We start from the raw sequence: 20,701 nt of genomic DNA, 5'->3' as shown, positions 1-20,701 counted from the left end.
GTTGGTTGAGGGATAAATATTGGCCCAAGATACCTGGGAGAACTTGCCTGCTCTTCGAATAGTGGCCGTGGGATCTTTAATGTTCACCTGAGAGAGCAGACGGGGCCTCGGTTAACATCTCATCCGAACGTGCCTTTGCTCCACCACGGATAGTCCAAATCTGATTAACTCTCCAGCCCTACAGAGGCAGGCGTCAGTCACTGTTGCACATTTTCTCTCACTGCCCTTTGACAGATCGTCACAGCCCCGCTGATGCCTGGAAGGATCCAGACCCGTAAACTGTAAGGGTTGTGGTGACCTTCACTTCTGCTGTGAGGCCTCTGCTGCTGCTCCGAGACTTCAGGTCACGTCACAGTCGGTCTCCTTTGTAAATTATGGATGTCCCAGAGTCAGATCCTCAGACATCCCCTGCAATATCAGTCCAGGCCTGGTATGCTTTCCGGGCTGGATACCTGCGAATGAGGTGCAGTTTCCTCCTGTAGGGCTGCACTCTTTATACTGTCTCTGGTTCTCTCCCTCCTCCTCATAGAATCATAGAACCATAGAATCATAGAGAGTGCAGCACAGAAGGAGGCCATTCGGCCCATCGAGTCTGCACCGGCTCCTTCGAAGAGCAATTCAGTTAGTCCCACTCCCACGCTCTTTCCCCGTATCCCTGCAATTTTTGCTCCTTCAAGTATTTATCCAATAGCCTTTTGAAGGCTACTGTTGAATCTATCTCCACAGCCCTATCAGGCAGTGCATTCCAAATCCTAACCACTCGTTGCATAAACAAATTCTCCTCATGTTGCCTCTGGTTCTTTTGCCAATCACCTTAAATCTGTGCCCTCTGGTTATCGACCCTTCAGCCAGTGGAAACAGTTTTCTTTATTTACTCTATGTAAGGCCCTTTATCAAATCTCCTCTTAGCCTTCTCTGCTCTAAGGAGAACAATGCCAGCTTCTCCAGTCTATCCACATAACTGTAATCCCTCATCCCTGGAACCATTCCAGTAAATCTCTGCTGTACCTTCTCCAAAGCCTTCATGTCCTTCCTAAAGTGTGGTGCCCTGAATTGGACACAATATGCCAGCTGGGGCCGAACTAGAGTTTTATACAGGTTTAGCATAACTTCCCAGCTTTTGTACTCTGTCTATTAATAAAGCCCAGGATGCCGTATGCTTTATTAACTGCTTTGTTAACCTGTCCTGCCACCTTCAAAGATTTGTGCACAAGCACCCCCAAGAGAAAGGATTAATTAGCAATCTTGTTGTGCGAGGCCCCTTGGGGAGGAGCGATCATAATATGATAGAATTCTTCATTAAGATGGAGAGTGAAGTAGTTGATTCAGAGACTTGGGTACTTAATTTAAATAAAGGAAACTACGATGGTATGAGGCGCGAGTTGGCTAGGATGGATTGGGGAATGTTACTTAAAGGGTTGACGGTGAATAGGCAATGGCAAACATTTAAAGATCACATGGATGAACTATAGAATTTGTTCATCCCTGTTTGGCATAAAAATAAAACAAAAAAGGTGACTCAACATTGGCTAACAAGGGAAATTAGGGATAGCATAAGATCCAAGGAGAGGACATATAAATTGGCCAGAAAAAGCAGCAATCCTGAGGATTGGGAACAGTTTAGGATTCAGCAAAGCAGGACAAAGGGATTAATTAAGAGACTGAAAATAATGTATGAGAGTAAGCTTGCAGGGAACATAAAAACTGACTGTAAAAGCTTCTATAGATATGTGAAGAGAAAAAGATTGGTAAAGTCAAGCGTAGGTCCCTTGCAGTCAGAATCAGGGGAATTTATAATGGGGAACAAAGACATGGCTGACCAATTAAATACATACTTTGGTTCTGTTTTCACAAAGGAACACAAATAAACTCCCAGAGATGTCGGGGAACATAGGATCTAATGAGAGGGAGGAACTGAGTGAAATCAGTATTTGTAGGGAAATGATGTTAGGGAAATTGACGGGATTGAAGGCCAATAAATCCCCAGGGCCTGATAATCTACATCCTAGGGTACTTAAGGAAGTGGCCCTAGAAATAGTAGAGGCATTGCTGGTCATCTTCCAAAATTCTATGGACTCTGGAACAGTTCCCATGGATTGGAGGGTAGCTAATGTAACCCCACTATTTAAAAAGGTGGTAGAGAAAGAACAGGGAATTATAGACCGTTAAGCCTGACATCGATTGTGGGGAAAATACTAGAGTCCATTATAAAAGATGTAATAGCAGAGCACTTGGAAAACAGTGACAGGATCAGACAAAGTCAACATGGATTTACAAAAGGTAAATCATGCTTGACTAATCTACTGGAATTTTTTGAGGATGTAACTGGTAAAATAGATAAGGGAGAACCAGTGGATGTGGTGTATTTGGACTTTCAGAAGGCTTTCGATAAGGTCCCGCATAAGAGACGAGCGTGCAAAGTTAAAGCACATGGGATTGGGGGTAAGATACTGACTTGGATAGAGAACTGGTTGGCAGACAGGAAGCAAAGAGTTGGAATAAATGGGTCTTTTTCCGAGTGGAAGGCAGTGACTAGTGGGGTACCGCATGGATCGGTCCTTGGACCCCAGCTATTCACAATATATATTAATGATCTAGACGAGGGAACTAGATGTAATATCTCCAAGTTTGCAGATGACACAAAGCTGGGTGGGCGTGTGTGCTGTGAGGAAGATGCAGAGAAACTCCAGTACGATTTGGACAGGTTAGGCGATTGGGCAGATGCATGGCAGATGCAATATAATGTGGATAAATGCGAGGTTACCCACTTTGGTGGCAAAAACAGGAAGGCAGATTATTATCTGAATGGCAATAGATTGGGAAAAGGGGAAGTGCAACAAGACCTGGGTGTCCTTCTGCACCAGTCGCTGAAGGTAAGCATACAGGTGCAGCAGGCGGTTAAGAAGGCAAATGGTATGCTGGCCTTCATAGTGAGAGGATTCGAGTACAGGAGCAAGGATGTCTTGCTGCAGTTGTACAGGGCCTTGGTGAGACCACACCTTGAGTATTGTGTGCAGTTTTGGTCACCTTATCTGAGGAAGGATGTTCTTACCATGGAGAGAGTGCAGTGAAGATTCACCAGACTGATACCTGGGATGGCAGGAATGATGTATGAAGAGAGATTGGTTGATTAGGTTTATATTTGCTAGAGTTTAGAAGAATGAGAGGGGATCTCATTGAAACTTATAAAATTCTAACAGGACTAGACAGACTAGATGCAGGAAAGATGTTCCCGATGGCTGGGGAGTCCAGAACCAGGGGTCACATTCTAAGGATAAGGGGTAAGCCATTTAGGACCGAGATGAGGAGGAATTTATTCACCCAGATAGTGGTGAACCTGTGGAATTCTCTACCACAGAAGACAGTTGAGGCCAATTCATTAAATATATTGAAGAAGGAGTTAGATATATTTCTTAAGGCTAAGGGGATCAAGGGATATGGAGAGAAAGCGGGGACAGGGTACTGAGTTTGGATGATCAGCCATGATCGCATTGAATGGCAGAGCAGGCTCGAGGGGCCGAATGGCCTACTCCTGCTCCTATCTTCTATGTTCTATGTTTCTAAGGTGTCTCTGTTCTTGCATCCCTTTAAAATTGTACCATTTAGTGTGTATGGTCTCTCCTCATTCTTCCTACCAAAATGTATCACCTCACACTTTTTTGCGTTGAATTTCCTCCCCCTCCAACATGCGGAAGAGCAACAATCGTTCTTGATTTATTCACCAGCAGCCTGTAGAATTCGTGCCTGGTCAGCTGATCTGTGCTTGCCTCAGGTCACTAGTGACTGTGTGTCTGAAAATCTGGCCAGAATGTTAAGAGGCCCCTCCCCCGAACAAGGCTACTATTGAATCTGTATCCACTGCCCTATCAGGCAATGCATTCCAAATCCTAACCACTCGTTACGTAAAAAAATTCTCATGTCACCTCTGGTTCTTTTGCCAATCACCTTAAATCTGTGCCCTCTGGTTATCGACCCTTCAGCCACTGGAAACAGATTCTCTTTATTTGGAGGATACTCATGTTTGAGAACTGGTGAGGGGACCAGTTTTGTGGGTGGAGATTCATTCAGACGGTTTGATGGACAGATGTAAAAGATCGAGGAGACTCAGGCGTATTGGGTTTTTGCACATAACTCACTTACACCCAGAACTCCGCGATCTCTTAAACTCAGATTACAATCCCTCTGGACAAGAATGTGGAGGAAACTCTGGAGCCAAGAGCTTAATGGAGAGAAAAACAAGGAAAGTAACAAAAGAGATTATTCAATCACGTGATGGTTTCTTCTCCTTAATTATAAAGATAAAATGATCCTTTTATTTTGCCTAATCACTGATACAATTTCGAGAGGCATGTTTTGGTTAAATCAGACAGGAGGTGTGTCAATCAGCCCAATTTGCATTACATCCCCATGAGTTGTCTTAGCTTGCATGTAATTCAGGGAATCTGCAGGGAATCTGCATGTAATTCAGGGAATCTGCAGGGAATCTGCATGTAATTCAGGGAATCTGCATGTAATTCAGGAATCTGCAGGGAATCTGCATGTAATTCAGGGAATCTGCATGTAATTCAGGGAATCTGCATGTTCTCCCAGTATTAGCCCACTGGTTATGTCTGGTTATGACTGGTTATGTCTGATGGCAGCTACATGAGAAATTCAGGTTTACATCTAACTGATTGAGCTGGGCGAGGAATCCATGTTATACCTCTTTGACCCCAGTGCTAATTTCTCCTTATATGGCTCGGTGTCAAATTTTGTCTGATAATTGCTCCTGTGAAGCACCTTGCAACGTTTTACTTAGTTAAAGGCAGTATATAAATACACGTTGTTCTACTAAGCTAAATCCATCCCTGGGACAGTCACTGGGAACAAGGAGCACAGGGAGGAGGCCAGTCAACCCCTCAAGCCTCTTCCACCATTCAGTTGGATCATGGGTGATCTGTATCTTAACTCCATCTATCCGCTTGGTTCCATGTCCTATAACACACAGTTCCCCCAGACATTGAACAGTAGGAACGTTACTTCTTTTTGTTATAATTGCAAAATACTGTTAGTTATAATTGCTAATCACATCCTCTCCTTGCAGAATGGAAAACCACGCCATTCCAATCCTACAGCGTGTTTCAGGGAAGGGCCGGGTTAACCCTGGGATTGAGCAATCCGAGCCTGGTTGGTGCAAGGATCTGTGGTGGGCGATCAGCGCATCTCACTGAACACATTTGGCCTAGAAATTCACTCGCCTTAGCGCCGCTTTTGAGGCGCTAGAGGGACTAGCGCCAGAGTTATGGCCAGTTTAAAAATTCCCTGGGGCCCTAAATCGGCGTTGCACCGGTAGCGCTGCGCCGGCACCGATGACGTCATCGGTGTGCGCAGCGTCCCGGTTGCCGTGGTAACCCGCCCGAACTCCGAAATTGAGTTGCGGCCGCCTCGCCCATGGCAGCCGCAAGCAACGTTCTGGCAGAGGTGCCTTACTCCAGTTTGCGCCGGCGCATTAAAGGCCCCGCGGCGGCCGGCCACTTTCCCGCCGGCCGCCTGCCCGCAGCTCCCTCCCCGGACTTCCCCCCCCCCCCCCCCGGAACAGATGCAAGCCCGGCACTTGTCCGAGGTGCCGGGCTCATTTTTAAGCTGATTTGCGCGGGCCGCGGCCGGGTGCAGGCAGCTCCTCCTTAACGGGAGGAGGAGGCCTGCACGTCCCCAGCCTGCCGCACCGCATCGGGTGCCGCAGCGCCGGAATTGCGGCGCGAAACGGCAGTTAGCGCCAATGTACCGCTGCAAAGACCCTTCAGTAGCGCCGGCAGCCGTTTGGGCGCGGCGCCACTGAATTTTTGGCGCGCGCAGGGGACTTAGCGCCGGCACTAACTTCCGGCGCTAAAGCCCTGGCTAAGCCAAAACCCAATTTCTAGGCCAAAATATTCACAATTCAAAGAAAAGCTGGCGGAAGAACCAATGTGGGAGCAAAGGGTCAAATTGTATTTATAATGTAAGGATTTGTGGATTAAAGAATTAGAAGTTGGAAGGTCACATTCCATTGAGGCGATGAGCGGTAATGGAAAAGGCGGGAAATCTGAGAGTGGGGATGATTCGCACAAAATCCTAAAAAGGATTGGGATCAATTGTTAGCCCAGAAATTGACTTAAACTGTTCAAAAACTATAGCCCAACACATTTTCTTTTTGTATTAGTGTTTAATTCACTGCCACCTCTCTCCCAGGAATACCCACCTTGAGGAAGTTCTGCTCTTCTCCCCGGCGGGATTTCCGTTTGTCTCTTTCTTAAAAATCTCTTCCATTTCCTGTTTTTTTGCAGTTCTGACGAAAGGTCATCGACCTGAAACATTAACTCTGTTTCTCTCTTCGCAGATGCTGCCTGACCTGCTGAGTATCTCCAGCATCTTCTGTTTTTATTACAGACTGGAGCCTCGATCTGTGTCTAAAGTTTGTTTGTTCTTGTTCGCAATCCTCGCCTTTGACCCGCTGCTCGCTAATAGTTTGATTTAAACTGAATTAGATTAATTAGTGAGAATCGCACAATAATCTTTATTAAACCATATAAATAACACCGACCTTTCCAAACATCCCAAACACTTCCTGCCCCCAGTCTGAGCTTTCCAATTATTTAAATAATCAGCTAAAATTCCAGGTATTAAAATCAGCCGCAATGAGCTCGGCTCGGGAGTTGGTGCGGTTCCCAGGGGCGGTGCAGCTGGAAACATCTGCATTGTATCAGACTTTATTTTTACAAAGTAATCCGAGGAGCTCCCGAGTTTTCTAAACTCTGGTTTTAAGGTCAAGCTGCTCTTTAGTTGTTGTGATTCCGATTTGTGAATGTCTTTGACACACTGGCCAGGCTCTGCAGCCGGGGCACCAAATTCAATAAATTCACATTTCACCAGGGAGGAAATTGTTTTCCGTTAAACGCAAACTGGTTCCAGATGTTTCAAAGCAACAACCCTGAGTTAATCAAATAGGAGCTCAGTGACCATCGCCCGAGTTAATATTTCAATCATTAACCCGTCTGCAATAAAAGGAACATTTTCGCCGTAAAAGACCATCGCAGGTGAGTCCGTTCGTTCCGTCCTCACCTGGATCTTCCACACCTGGATCTTCCACCATGAAGTTCCAAATCAACAAAACCCAGGTGGTGGTCGGAGTCCTGCTGGCCGCCAGCGCTATCGCCACCATCATCGCCCTGGCAGTGGTCTACGCTCAGGAGAAGAACAAGAGCGGGACAGGATCGCCCGAGAGTCCGGGGACAGGGTCGCCCGAGAGTCCGGGGACAGGGTCGCCCGAGAGTCCGGGGACAGGATCGCCCGAGAGTCCGGGGACAGGATCGCCGCCCGCCACCACACCGCCTCCATCTAACCCTTGGAACAAGTTCCGACTCCCCCAGTCTCTGGTCCCCGATCACTATGACCTGACCCTCTGGCCCCATCTGGACCAGCACCCCACCAAGGGCTATTATTTCACGGGGGAATCCACCGTCTTCTTCCACTGTGTCCAGGACACCGACCTGATCCTGATCCACAGCAACAAGCTGCACTTCACCAAGTTGGGGAAACACATCGCCCAACTGGCGGTCCATGATCGCTCGAATCCCCCCGAAATAGCAAAGACATGGCTGCAAGGGGACACCCAGTATCTGGTGATCAAACTGTCCTCCAGTCTGTCCACAAGTAAGAATTATTCGCTGCATACGGAGTTTGAAGGAGAGCTGGCGGACGACCTCGCCGGCTTTTACAGGAGCCAATACATCGCTGAAAATGGAAAACCCAGGTCAGCCTGCTTACAGAAAATAATTTACAAATACTGAGCTAACTATAAGGAAACATTACTTTCAAGGATTGTTAAAATACTGTTGTAAAAGAGATGGTTCAGGGAAGGGAGGCGATCTGGGAGGAGTGATTGGGGAAAGTGTGGGGGCAGAACATGGGGATTCCCATCACTTTGGGGGACGATCAGGAGCGGCACCCCTTTGATGGGCCGGCCCTGGGATCACACCTGTATTAGAAGCAAACCCCCAGTAATATTCACAACCGCCCTGGCCCCGACCCCTCTCCCCATCTCCTTGGTCTGGTTTGGACTCCAGTTCCGTGTGAAGGTGAACCGGGAGCCTCAGTCAGAGCTGATCTGTACTTGGACTTCACACGTCAAAACCGGGCGGCACAGACCGACCTGAACCCAACCGAACCGAGAGATCGCACAGAGGGCAGAAGGCTCAGTGGTTGGGACATTTCTCACAGAGCACAGCGTCCGAAACTCAACCAGCCCTGAGCTTGGACTCAATATAGGAGAGTTTCCCCACAATGATGGAAGTTACAGCACAGAAGGAGGCCATTCGGCCCCCGGTGTTGGAGCTCTCTCCTGTAACCCCATTCCCCCCTCCCCCATCCTTTTATGTTCCTTCTTTTCAAATATTCATCCCATTCACTTTTAAATGATGTTCTAATCTCTGCCTCAATAGCCACTGTGAGCAGCAGTGCCCAGGAGAAGTCATGCCCCATTCTGGGAGACGCCCGGGCAATTCCTGAGAGTTGGCAACCCGGCTCTACAGGGATCTTCTGTAAATGCTTACACGCTCTCACAAGCTGGAGCCAATGTAGGTCAGCAAGCACAGGGGCAATGGGCGAACGGGACTTGGTGCGAGTTAGGACACGGGCAGCCGAGTTTTGGATGACCTCAAGGTTACATAGGGTGGAATGTGGGAGGCCGGCCAGGAGTGCGTTGGAATAGTCGAGTCTAGAGGTAACAAAGGCATGGATGAGGGTTTCAGTGGTGGAGGGGGGGAGGGGGTGGGGAGTGTTGGGGTGTGGGGGGTTGGGGTGGGGGGGGGTTAGGGTGTGGGGGGGTTGGTGTGTGTGGGGTTGTGGTGTGGGGGGGTTGGGGTGTGGGGGGTTTGGGGTGTGGGGGATTGGGGTGTGGGGGGTGTGTGGGGGGGTTGGGGTGGGGGCAGTTGGGGTGTGGGGGGGTTGGGGGGTTTGGGGTGTGGGTGGTTGGGGTGTGGGGGGGTTTGGGGTGGGGGAGGGTTGGGGTGTGTGGAGGTTGTGGGGGGGTTGGGGTTTGGGGTGGGGGGGTTGGGGTTTGGGGTGGGGTGGTTGGGGTTTGGGGTGGGGGGGTTGGGGTTTGGGGTGGGGGGTTGGGGTTTGGGGTGGGGGGGTTGGGGTTTGGGGTGGGGGGGTTGGGGTTTGGGGGGGCTGGGGGGGTTGGGGTGTGGGGGAGGGTGTGGGGTGGGGGTTGGGGTGTGGGGGGTTGGGGTGGGGGGGTTGGGTGGGGGTAAGTCACTTTGCAGCAGTGCAGAAAGGCACGGATTGTCTCAGGTTATTGCAGGTTGTCCGGGAATAACCCTGGGAATCGTAATTCATCCTCGACAATCCCAGAATTGATTCCTCTCCATCCCTGCTCGCTCTGGTCACTGAGTGCTTCCCCGAGGAGTGAGTCATTCAGCACTTCACCAAGGGAGGCTCCGGGAATCCGTTAGTGGTCAATAGGTCTTCAAACAGACTCCCAGACAGTGACTGACTGACATTTCAACAAAATAACAGAAAGTGGGGGAGAAAATAATTTTTCAAAGTGGAAGATAAATATGAAAGTGCAGTCTGGTCATTCTGACTTCTCCTGTGATCACCGAGCTCTGATCTTCCTCTTATTAAAGAGTTATCGCAACAACTCAGATGCAGCCGACTGATGCCAGGAAAGCGTTCCCGTGCTTTGATGAGCCAGCGATGAAAGCCACATTCAACATTACCCTGTATCACAAAGCGGAACACAAAGCAATCTCCAACATGCCAGCAATCAGTAAGTCTCACAAGTTTCATTAGCTAATTAGCGGTTTTAATAAAGTAACTAGGGTAAAACGGGGGCGAGGGGGCTGGGGGGAAAGGGGGGCAGGTTGGGGGGCTGGGCGGGGGCGGGGCAGGGCGGGGGGGCTGGGCGGGGCAGGGCGGGGGGGTCAGGGCGGTGGGGGCTGGGGGGCCAGGGTGGGGGGGGGTGAGGGGGAGGCTGGGGGGCCAGGGCGGGGGGGGGGCAGGGCGGTGGGGGCAGGGCAGTGGGGCGGAGGCTGGGGGGCCAGGGCGGTGGGGCAGAGGCTGGAGGGCCAGGGCGGGGGGGGGGGGTGCCGCAGGGCAGTGGGGGCTGGGGGGCCAGGGCGGGGGGTGAGGCAGGGCAGTGGGGGCTGGGCGGCCAGGGCGGTGGGGGCTGGGGGGCCAGGGCGGTGGGGTGGAGGCTGGGGGGTGCTGGGGGGCCAGTGCGGGGGGGGGCTGGGCGGTGGGGGCTGGGGGGCAGAGGCAGGGGCAAGGTGGGGGCCCCCTCAGAATCTTATATGCTTCAATGAGATCACCTCTCATTCTTCTAAACTCCAGAGAGTATCGGTTCAATCTCTCCTCATAGGCCAACCCTCTCATCCCAGGGATCAATCTAGTGAACCTTCGTTGCACCGCCTCGAAGGCAAGTATATCCTTCCTCAGATAAGAGACCAAAACCGTGCCCAGTACTCCAGGTGTGGTCTCACCAAGACCCTGTACAATTGTAGCAAGGCTTCCTTACTCTTGTACTCCAACCCCCTTGCAATAAAGCCCAACATGCCATTTGCCTTCCTAATTGCTTGCTGTACCTGCATGCTAACTTTCTGTATTTCCTGTATGAGGACACCTAAATCTGTCTGAACACCCACATTTAATACGATAGTAAATTTACCAACATTTAATAGTTTCTCACCGTAAGATGAAGTTATGTGCACATCACTTCCTGTGAACTGTGAACTCTGTGCATACATCACTTCCTGTGCATACGTCACTTCCTGTGTTTGGACTAGTATAAATACTGAACTGCTCAGTATGGTAAAAGGGCTTCTCCTAGAGGCATGGTGAAGACCGCTCTTGTATATAGTATAATTATAAGTTGCTTAAAGCTTACTTTAAAGTTCCTTGATGTGTGAGACTCCTTTTTACATCACTCACCATTTAAAAATATTCTTTTTTTCTGTTCTTCTTACCAAAGTGAATGACCTCACATTTCCCCACATTATACTCCATCTGCCACCTTATTGACCACTCACTTAACCTGTCTATATCCCTTTTTAGGCTTTTTGTGTCCTCCTTGCAGCTTACTTTCCCACCTAGTTTTGTGTCATCAGCAAACTTGGATACATTGCATTCAGTCCTTCATCTAAGCCATTAATCTAGATTGTAAATAGCTGAGGCCCAAGCACTGATCCTTGCGGTACCCCACTAGGTAGAGCCTGCCAACCAGAAAATGACCCATTTAACCCTACTCTCTGTTTTCTGTCCGTTAACCAATCCTCTATCCATGCTAATATTTTACCCCAACCCCATGAGCCCTTATCTTGCGTAGTAACCTTATTGAATGCCTTTGGAAATCCAAATATACTACATCCACTGGTTCCCTTTTATCTACCATGGTAGTTACATCCTCAAAAAACTCTAATAAATTTGTTAACCACGATTTCCCTTTCATAAAAAGTGTGAAAAGTGATACATTTTGGTAGGAAGAATGAGAAGAGACAATACAAGTTAAATAGTACAATTTTAAAGAGGGCACAAGAACAGAGCGACCTGGGGGTGCTTGTGCACAAATCTTTGAAGGTGGCAGGACAGGTCAATAAAGCAGTTAATGAAGCATACGGCATCCTGGGCTTTAGAAATCGAGGTATAGGTGGGAATTTTAACCACCAAAAATGGGTGGGTTGAGGGCGGTTGGAATGTAAAATATTAAAAATTGAAACCCGCCTCCAACCCGCCCACTTCCTGTTTTAATGGAGGCGGGGCAGGGGACGGGCGACCAATCGGCTCCCAGGAAGCGAGTTTGTCATTTAAATATTGTAATGAAGCTGCGGGCCTCAGATTTAATCTCCATTTTAAATTTCACCCTGGCTGCTCGGGTTTTCCGATGGGAAACCCGGCAGCTAAAAGGAGGCGAGGACTGCTGGATCCAGCTGGTAGGTTCCTTTCAAGTGTCTTTCCACTTACCTGCGTTTAAATTCAGCAGGGCCTGAGGAAAACTGTTCTTCCGGGTTCCTGTTCTACAAACAGCTCCCCCCCAGTCCACTCACTCTCTGTCTCTCCGTAAATATCGGGGCCACAGAGTACAAACACCAGCAAGTTACGCTAAACCTTTATACAATATTAGTTTAACCCCCAGCTGCAGGATTGTGTCCAATTCTGGGCACCACACTTTAGGAAGCATGTTAAGGCCTTAGAGAGGGTGCGGAAGAGATTTACTAGAATGGTTCCAGGGATGAGGGACTTCAGGTATGTGGATAGGCTGGAGAAGCCGGGGTAGTTCTCCTTGGAGCAGGGAAGGCTAAGAGATGATTTGATAGAGGTGTTCAAAATCATTTAAGGGTTTAGATTGAGTAAATAAAGAGAAACTGTTTCCAATGGCTGAAGGGTCGATAACCAGAGGGCACAGATTTCAGGTGATTGGCAAAAGAACCAGAGGCGACACGAGGAAAAACCTTTTTGCGCAACGAGTGGTTAGGATTTGGACTGCACTGCCTGATGGGGCGGTGGATACAGGTTCAATAGTAGCTTTCAAAAGGGAATTGGATAAATACTTGACTGAAAGAAAAAATTGCAGGGAAATGGGGAAAGAGCGGGGGGGAAGCGGGATTAACTGGATCACTCTTCGAAAGAGCCGGCGCAGAATCGATGGGCCAAATGGCCTCCTTCTGTGCTGTATGAGCATAAAATTCATTAAAAATACAAATGATAGATCAAATCAAATCAGATCAAATAAAAAAAAATACATTGTATTAAATGATTTGTTGGAAATTAAATATACTGTTTGTTTGAAAAAAGGCGTACAGAACTGTTAGATCCTTGTGTTAATGGAGACACGGAATGCAGGAGTTGATTTACCAAGTGTTTATTGAACAAAGTCTGGAGGTGAACTAACTACACAAGATGCTATACAGGCTTATATACCCGAGTGGTCACTACTGGTACTACAGTACACAGGGGCTTCAAAAACATAGTTCCTCTTAAAGGTACATACACTACAATTCCTCCCCTTTTAGATAAATAGTACATAACATTTTTACAAGAACAATAATCTACACATTTGCTGAAGTTAATCAATTATACATTCAGTCTCTCTGGAGGCTTCCTGACTCGGTCCGGATAACGCCTCGGTGGTGTAGTAGGTTTCGGTGGTGTAGTAGGTTCTTTTGGCAAGGTCGATTCGGCTTCAATGCCAGTGTCGGGTTCATCTGGTTCCAGTATCACCGGATCGGAGGTAGATACTATGGGTATCTCTGCTTCATCACTAGGCGTATAGAGTTGTGGTGTAGGTTGTCCTTTTTCGGATGACTCTATGATCTGGTCAGCATGGCGCCTTATTATGCTTTCTCCCATGTCCACGGTATACATCAGCGGTCCTAGTCGTGTGCAAATAGTTCCAGGCTGCCATTTCTCGGTACGGTAGTCCCGGGCCAAATCTGGTTGACCTATCTGGAAGGTTCTAGTTGGCCTTTCATTCATGCTTTGAAATTGACGGTTCTCTACGTCCCTTCTGATGTTTGGCTTGACCAAATCCAGCCGGCATCTTAGTCTTCTATTGAAAAACATCATGGCGGGGGTTTGGTTTGTAACCACATGTGTTGCATTCCTGTACGCAAACAAGAAGTTATCTACCTTATGTTGTAGACTTATGTCTTCATTACCCATGGCCTTTATGGCCTTCTTGAAGGTCTGGACAAACCTTTCAGCTAATCCATTGGTGGCGGGATGGTATGGGGCGGACGTGTAGTGCTTAACCCCATTGTTTTTTAAGAACTTCCTGAATTCTTCGGATACAAATTGCGGTCCATTATCAGAGCAGATCTGTTCAGGCAGCCCATTCCTGGCGAATATGGTCCTTAATACTGTGATGGTTTTTTCCGTGGTGGTGGAGGACATCTTTATTACCTCCGGCCACTTGGAGTGTGCATCCACCGCGATTAAGAACATTGGGCCAGAAATTCGTGAACGGGGCTTGCCGCGCGTGCAAGGTCCCGATTTGCACTTACCCGACGCGCCTGCCGATCACCTCCAGGGACGCCTGGAATTCGTGTTTCAAAAAGAAGAATCCCAGGCAGCGTATGACGTCACGCCGCCCAGGAGTGCAGCCAGCGCGAAGCCAGGAGCGTGCAGTGTAACTGAGACACGCCCCTTGAGGTCTCAGTTTAACAGGACACGCCCCCAATGTTTCTGCCAAGCTGCTAAGCATTTTTACATGCAAAGCAGCAGTTTAAATAGGTTTTTGGAAGTTTTTTGAAGATTTTGGTAACTTTTATAAACTTTTAAAAATGTATACATTATTTTGAAGAATCTGAAGTCGTTTTAAACAGAATTAAAGCAATTTAAAGACTTTTAAAAGCCCTAAAAGAATTTTTTAAATTCCATTTATTTATTTAGCAATGTCGTCGTCATACGTGTCTTCACACTGTTCCCTTTGGGGAACTGTATGAAGTGGTGGAAGGATTTATGGCCATGATTAACGCTCATTCCATGACCGTAACCATCTTTGAACCAGCCATTAGGGCGGTTAGTCCTATGGCGGGAGGGTTTTACGGGCTCCCACAAGCTATACAAGGAGGGGGGGCCACCCACACCCACGGACGCAAATATCCCACTGGATGTCAACCCAGAATTTAGAGCCGGAGCTCCGACTCCACTTGCCGGGACTGTCTGGAGCGGGGTTCGAAACCCTACCCTGATCTGGCCCAGCGGCAGGGATCCTACCGCTATGCCAAAGGCCCAATCCGATTAGCAACGTGAAATGGCTGGAATGAGCACAATTCACGGCATTAAAAGAACTCACAATTGAACTGATGATGACCTCAGCAATCTCCTCAAGGAGGTGGAGGCGCAGCGCCTGCTCATCATTGGTAATGAGAAGTGAAAGGCGCCGCAAAAAGGGCAGATGATAGCTTGGTCTTTCAAGTGGCAGCATAGGGCTCCAGTCACGGGGAGGGAAAAGGCACAGGAAACGTATGGGTGTCACGTTTTGTGTGGAGTGGGCCTTTTGCGTAGCAGTAAGCATCCCCGCCGCTGGGCCAGAAGGAGTAGGGTTTCGAACCCCACTCCAGACAGTCCCGGCAAGTGGAGTCGGAGCTCCAACTATAAATTCTGGGTGGACATCCAGCGGGATACTTGCGTCCGTGGGTGTGGGTGGCCCCCCCCTCAGATGGGTTGTGGGAGTCCGTAAAACCCTCACGCCATAGGACTAACCACCCTAATGGCTGGTTCAAAGATGGTTACGGTCACGGAATGAGCGTTAATCACGGCCATAAATCCTTCCACCACTTCATACAGTTCCCGAAAGGGAACAGCGTGAGGATATGTACGACGATGACCTCTTGCGCAATGCACCTCTTTGGACCCTCAGTCGCAGATGCGAGGGGGCAAATCGTGCAATTGTTAAATTTTTCATTTTATTGACATGTAAAATGTTGGCCCAGTAATTCCCTTCCAAATGCGCGAGTACGGTCGGTGGTACTTACGCGTCTGGCCGGAGGAAATGCCGGTTTTCAGCATGCACAGCGCATGCGGGGAAAACCGGCATTTCCTGTCCTCTGAATGAAGGGGTTCAGAGGCAGAACGCGTGCGCAGTAAAATTCGCCGCTTTCATTCATGCTTTCAGTGAGGTCAAGTCCTTACAACTTACACATGAAAGAAGCATGGGTACAGTTGCTCCAGAGGCTGCGGAGGAAGATATTTCTTATCGTGGAGCTTCTGAAAGCATGTATGTCTGTATATATTCCTTTGCGTGTTATGTATATATTCCTTTACTTATGTGTATGAATGTATTATTTAATTATGACTTTCAGAGAAAGTAACTTATTGGAAAATCATAATTAAAAACATACATTCATACACATAAGTAAAGGAATATAAAACATACATACATATACGTAAAGGAATATATGCGGACATACATACATAATTACTTATTACTGATGAAAAGTTTCTTTCTTAAAAGTGCTGGAAATGTTACATTACTCATTTTAGAACACTCATTTTCACATTCAATTCACAGCCACAATTGCTCCTTCTACCTACCGTTCTGAAAACCCGTTTAAAAAAAAAAAAAAAATTTTAACTTTAAAACTTACTTAAAATTTCTTAAAATAACTTCCCTCCCTTTCCCAAACAAAAATATTGCCTTTCAGAAGCTCCACGATAAAATATATCTTCCTCCGCAGCCTTGGAACAACTTTACACCTGCTTTTTTCAAGTGTAACTTGTAAGGACTTACCCTCACTGAATCCATGAATGAAATCTACGAAGTTCACTGCGCAAGTGCTGCCTGTGCAGTCGCACGCGCTGTGCCTATGAACCCCTTCGTTCCGAGGACTGGAAATGCCGGCGTTCCCCGCATGCGCTGTGCATGCTGAACGCTGGCATTTCCAACGGCCAGATGCGTGAGTACCCCGACCGTACTCACGCATTTGGTCATGAATTTCTGGCCCATTGAGTCCATAAATGGACCAGCAAAGTCGATATGTACCCTTTGCCATGGAGATGAGGGCCACTCCCATGGATGTAGAGTGGCTTGTGGTGGGGCGTTTTGGACCTTCTGGCATCCTAGACAGCTCTTGGTCATTTCTTCGATGCCTCCATCGATACCTGGCCACTACACAAACGCTCTGGCTAAGTTCTTCATTTTCACTCCACCCAGATGCCCCTCGTGAAGCTCCTTTAGCGCTTTATCCTGGAGTTTGGGTGGAATCACCACTCTGGATCCACACATCAAGGTTCCTCGGCACACTGACAGCTGTTCTCTTCTTTGCGAGAATGCTGGCAACAATGGTTCGCCATGTGCTGGCCATCCCTTCACCGTTAAATCGTAGACTCGTGAGAGAGTCGGGTCATTTCTCGTTTCCTTTTCAATGGTAGAATTTGTCACCGGTAGACATTCCACTATGGTCGAGTGGAACATCTCCATTGGGTCCACTGTAGGCGCCTCTTCTACCGTTGGCAACGGTAGGCGCGATAACCCGTCAGCATTCCCATGCTGTTTTGTTCCTTTGTATTCTATGTCATATTGGTGTGCCCCTAGGAAAAGGGACCACCTCTGTAGCCTTTGCGCTGTCATAATGGGAACGCCCTTTTTAGGGTTGAATATGGAGACGAGGGGTTGATGGTCAGTCAACAAGGTAAATTTTTGTCCGTGTAGGTAATGGTTGAATTTCTTCACCCCCCACACCAGGCTGATTGCCTCCCTGTCGATCTGGGCATAGTTACGCTCAGCTGAGTTCAATGAGCGTGACACAAAAGCTATCGGCCGCTCCGAGCCATCAGGGAATCTATGCGATAATACCGCTCCCACGCCGTAAGGGGATGCATCGCACGCCAGTCTGATTAGCAGTGATGGGTTGGAATGAGCCAACACTTCCCTGGATGTGATCAAGCCTTTGCATTTATGGAAGGCACGTTTACAGTCTTCGCTCCATTTCCAAATTACTCCCGTTTGTAGCAGTGCGTTAAGAGGGTGCAGAACCGTTGACAAGTTCGGTAAAAATTTATGATAGTAATTTATTAATCCCAGGAACGACCTTAATTGTGAGACATTTTCAGGCGCGGGGGCTTTTACGACCGCTTCAATTTTTTCCGGTGACTTATGCAACCCTTCTTCGTTAATGACATGGCCACAATATGATATTTGTTTCTGGAAAAATTCGCACTTGGGGCGATTTGCTCGTAGGCCCCGTTCTCTCAGCCTCGTGAGCACCTGCTCCAAGTTGGCAAGGTGCTCGTTGTCCTTTTCTCCTGTTACAAGGATGTCGTCTAGGTAGCATTGAGTCCCCGGAATCCCTTGCAGGACTTGCTCCATAGCTCTTTGCCAGATAGACAGAGCTGATGCCACTCCGAAAACCAGTCGATTGTACTGGTACAGGCCTTTGTGTGTGTTTATCGTGAGATACTTTTTAGAGGCCTCCTCAACCTCCATCTGTAGATATGCCTGTGCTAAGTCAATTTTGGTGAAACGTTTCCCTCCGGATAGTGAGGTGAAAATATCTTCTATCCTCGGAAGAGGATACTGTACCGTGTGAAGAACCAGGTTTACAGTCACCTTGAAGTCCCCACAGATGCGAATTTTTCTCTGTTCTTCAGATTTATCATTATTCAACGTTTTCTTCATGACCGGAACGATGGGTGTTGCCCACTCACTCCAATCTACCTTGGATAATACGCCTGCTTTTTCCAAATTCTCCAGCTCTGCCTCGACGGCTGGATGAATTGCGTATGGCACCGGCCTTGCCTTAAAAAACTTGGGAATTGCCGCATCTTCCACTTTTATTGAGGCGGTGGCGCCTTTCAGGGTTCCTAGTTAGAGTCATAGAGTCATAGAGTTTTACAGCACAGAAAGAGGCCCTTCGGCCCATCGTGTCTGCGCCGCCCTTCCATCCCTGTCCAGTCTAATCCCATTTTCCGGCATTTGGTCCATAGCCTTGTATGCAATGGCATTTCAAGTGCTCATCCAAATGCTTCTTGAATGTTGTGAGGGTTCCTGCCTCTACCACCCTTTCAGGCAGTGCGTTCCACATTCCAACCACCCTCTGGGTGAAAAAGTTCCTCCTCAAATCCCCTCTAAATCTCCTGCCCCTTACCCTGAATCTATGCCCCCTTGTTATTGACCCCCCTACTGAGGGGAAAAGTTCCTCTTTATCTACCCTATCTATGCCCTTCATCATTTTGTACACCTCAATCAGGTCCCCCCTCAGCCTTCTTTGCTCCAAGGAAAACAACCCCAGCCTGTCCAGCCTCTCTTCATAGCTGAGGCGCTCCATCCCAGGTAACATCCTGGTGAATCTTCTCTGCACCCTCTCCAAAGCAATCACATCCTTCCTATAGTGAGGCGACCAGAACTGCACACAGTACTCCAGCTGTGGCCTCACCAGCGTTTTGTACAGCTCCATCATAACCTCCCTGCTCTTATATTCTATGCCTCGGCTAATGAAGGCAAGTATCCCATATGCCTTTTTAACCACCTTATCTACCTGTTCCGCTGCCTTCAGGGATCTATGTACATGTACACCAAGGTCCCTCTGACCCTCTGTACTTCCTAGCGTCCTACCACTCATTGTGTATTCCCTTGCCTTATTTGTCCGTCCAAAATGCATCACCTCGCACTTTTCAGGGTTAAATTCCATTTGCCACTTTTCCGCCCATCTGACCAACCCGTTTATATCGTCCTGTAGCCTGAGGCTTTCCTCCTCACAATTTACCACCCCACCAATTTTCGTGTCATCTGCGAACTTACTGATCATACCTTTTACATTCTCATCCAAATCATTTATGTAGATCACAAACAACAAGGGACCCAGCACCGATCCCTGAGGTACCCCACTGGACACAGGCTTCCAGTCACAAAAGCAACCTTCGACCATCACCCTCTGCCTCCTGCCACTCAGCCAGTTTAGGATCCAACGCGCCAAGGCACCCTGGATCCCATGGGCTCTTACCTTCTTGACCAGTCTCCTATGCGGGACCTTGTCAAAAGCTTTACTGAAGTCCATGTAAACCACATCCACAGCATTTCCCTCATCCACCCCCCTAGTCACCCCCTCGAAAAATTCAATCAGATTTGTCAGACATGATTTACCCTTGACAAAGCCATGCTGACTATCCCCGATTAATCCTTGCCTCTCCAAGTGGAGACTAATTTTGTCCCTCAGAATTTTTTCCAATAATTTCCCTACCACAGATGTTAGACTCACTGGCCTGTAATTCCCTGGTTTATCCCTGCTACCCTTCTTGAATAATGGTACTACGTTAGCTGTTCTCCAGTCCTCTGGTACATCCCCTGTGGCCAGAGAGGTTCTGAAAATTTGTGTCAGAGCCCCTGCAATCTCCTCCTTTGCCTCCCACAGCAGCCTGGGATACATCTCGTCTGGGCCTGGGGATTTATCCACTTTTTGGCCTGCTAAAACCGCTAGCACCTCCTCCCTCTCGATGCTAATATGTTCAAATATGTCACAGTCCCCTTGCCCGATTTCTATGTCTGCATCGTCTTTCTCCATAGTGAACACAGATGCAAAAAATTCATTTAATACCCCGCCTACATCATCTGGCTCTACACACAGATTGCCACTTTGGTCCCTAATGGGCCCTACCCTTTCCCTGGTTATCCTCTTGCCCTTAATATACTTATAAAACATCTTAGGATTTTCCTTTATTTTGCTCGCCAGTGTTATTTCATGGCCCCTCCTTGCCCTCCTAATTTCTTTTTTAAGTATGCCCCTGCACTTTTTATACTCCTCTAGGGCTTCTTCCGTCTTTAGTCTTTTGTAACTGCCAAAAGCCCCCCTTTTATTTCTGATGCATTTTTGTATATCCCTTGTCATCCAAGGTTCCCTTTGCTTGTTAGTCCCACCCTTGACCTTTACAGGAACATGTTGGCGTTGTACTCTCTCTATTTCCCTTCTGAAAATCTCCCACTGTTTTGATGCGGATTTTCCTATAAGTAGCTGCTCCCAGTCCACTTTGGCCAGATCCTGCCTTATCATATTAAAATCGGCCTTCCCCCAATTTAGAACCCTAATTTCCGGGCCGTCTTTGTCTTTTTCCATGACCACCTTAAATCTCACCGAATTATGGTCACTGTCGCCAAAATGCTCTCCTACTGACACTTCCACCACTTGCCCGGCTACATTCCCCAGAATTAGGTCCAGTACCGCCCCCTCTCTTGTAGGACTTTCTACATGCT

At 48.1% G+C, this 20,701-nt stretch overlaps 1 protein-coding gene across 1 annotated transcript in view; it reads left to right on the top strand.

Moving 5' to 3' along the window:
* Positions 1–6,714: 6,714 nt before the first annotated feature.
* Positions 6,715–20,701, top strand: part of LOC147099836 (aminopeptidase N-like) — an 84,670-nt gene continuing 70,683 nt past the window's right edge. The window contains exons 1-2 of the mRNA XM_085968267.1: positions 6,715–7,768; positions 9,645–9,787. Coding sequence (XP_085824393.1) covers positions 7,107–7,768; positions 9,645–9,787 — 805 coding nt within the window. The 5' untranslated portion in view covers positions 6,715–7,106. The remainder of the gene's footprint in view (positions 7,769–9,644; positions 9,788–20,701) is intronic.

The sequence above is a fragment of the Somniosus microcephalus genome, chromosome 27 (assembly GCF_052327205.1).
Source record: "Somniosus microcephalus isolate GS21.2 chromosome 27, FLI_Smic_1.0, whole genome shotgun sequence".
In the NCBI taxonomy this organism is placed as follows: Eukaryota; Metazoa; Chordata; class Chondrichthyes; order Squaliformes; family Somniosidae; genus Somniosus; species Somniosus microcephalus.
The sequence above is the reverse complement of the archived record's forward strand: the minus strand, read 5'-3'. Positions and strand labels throughout refer to the sequence as shown.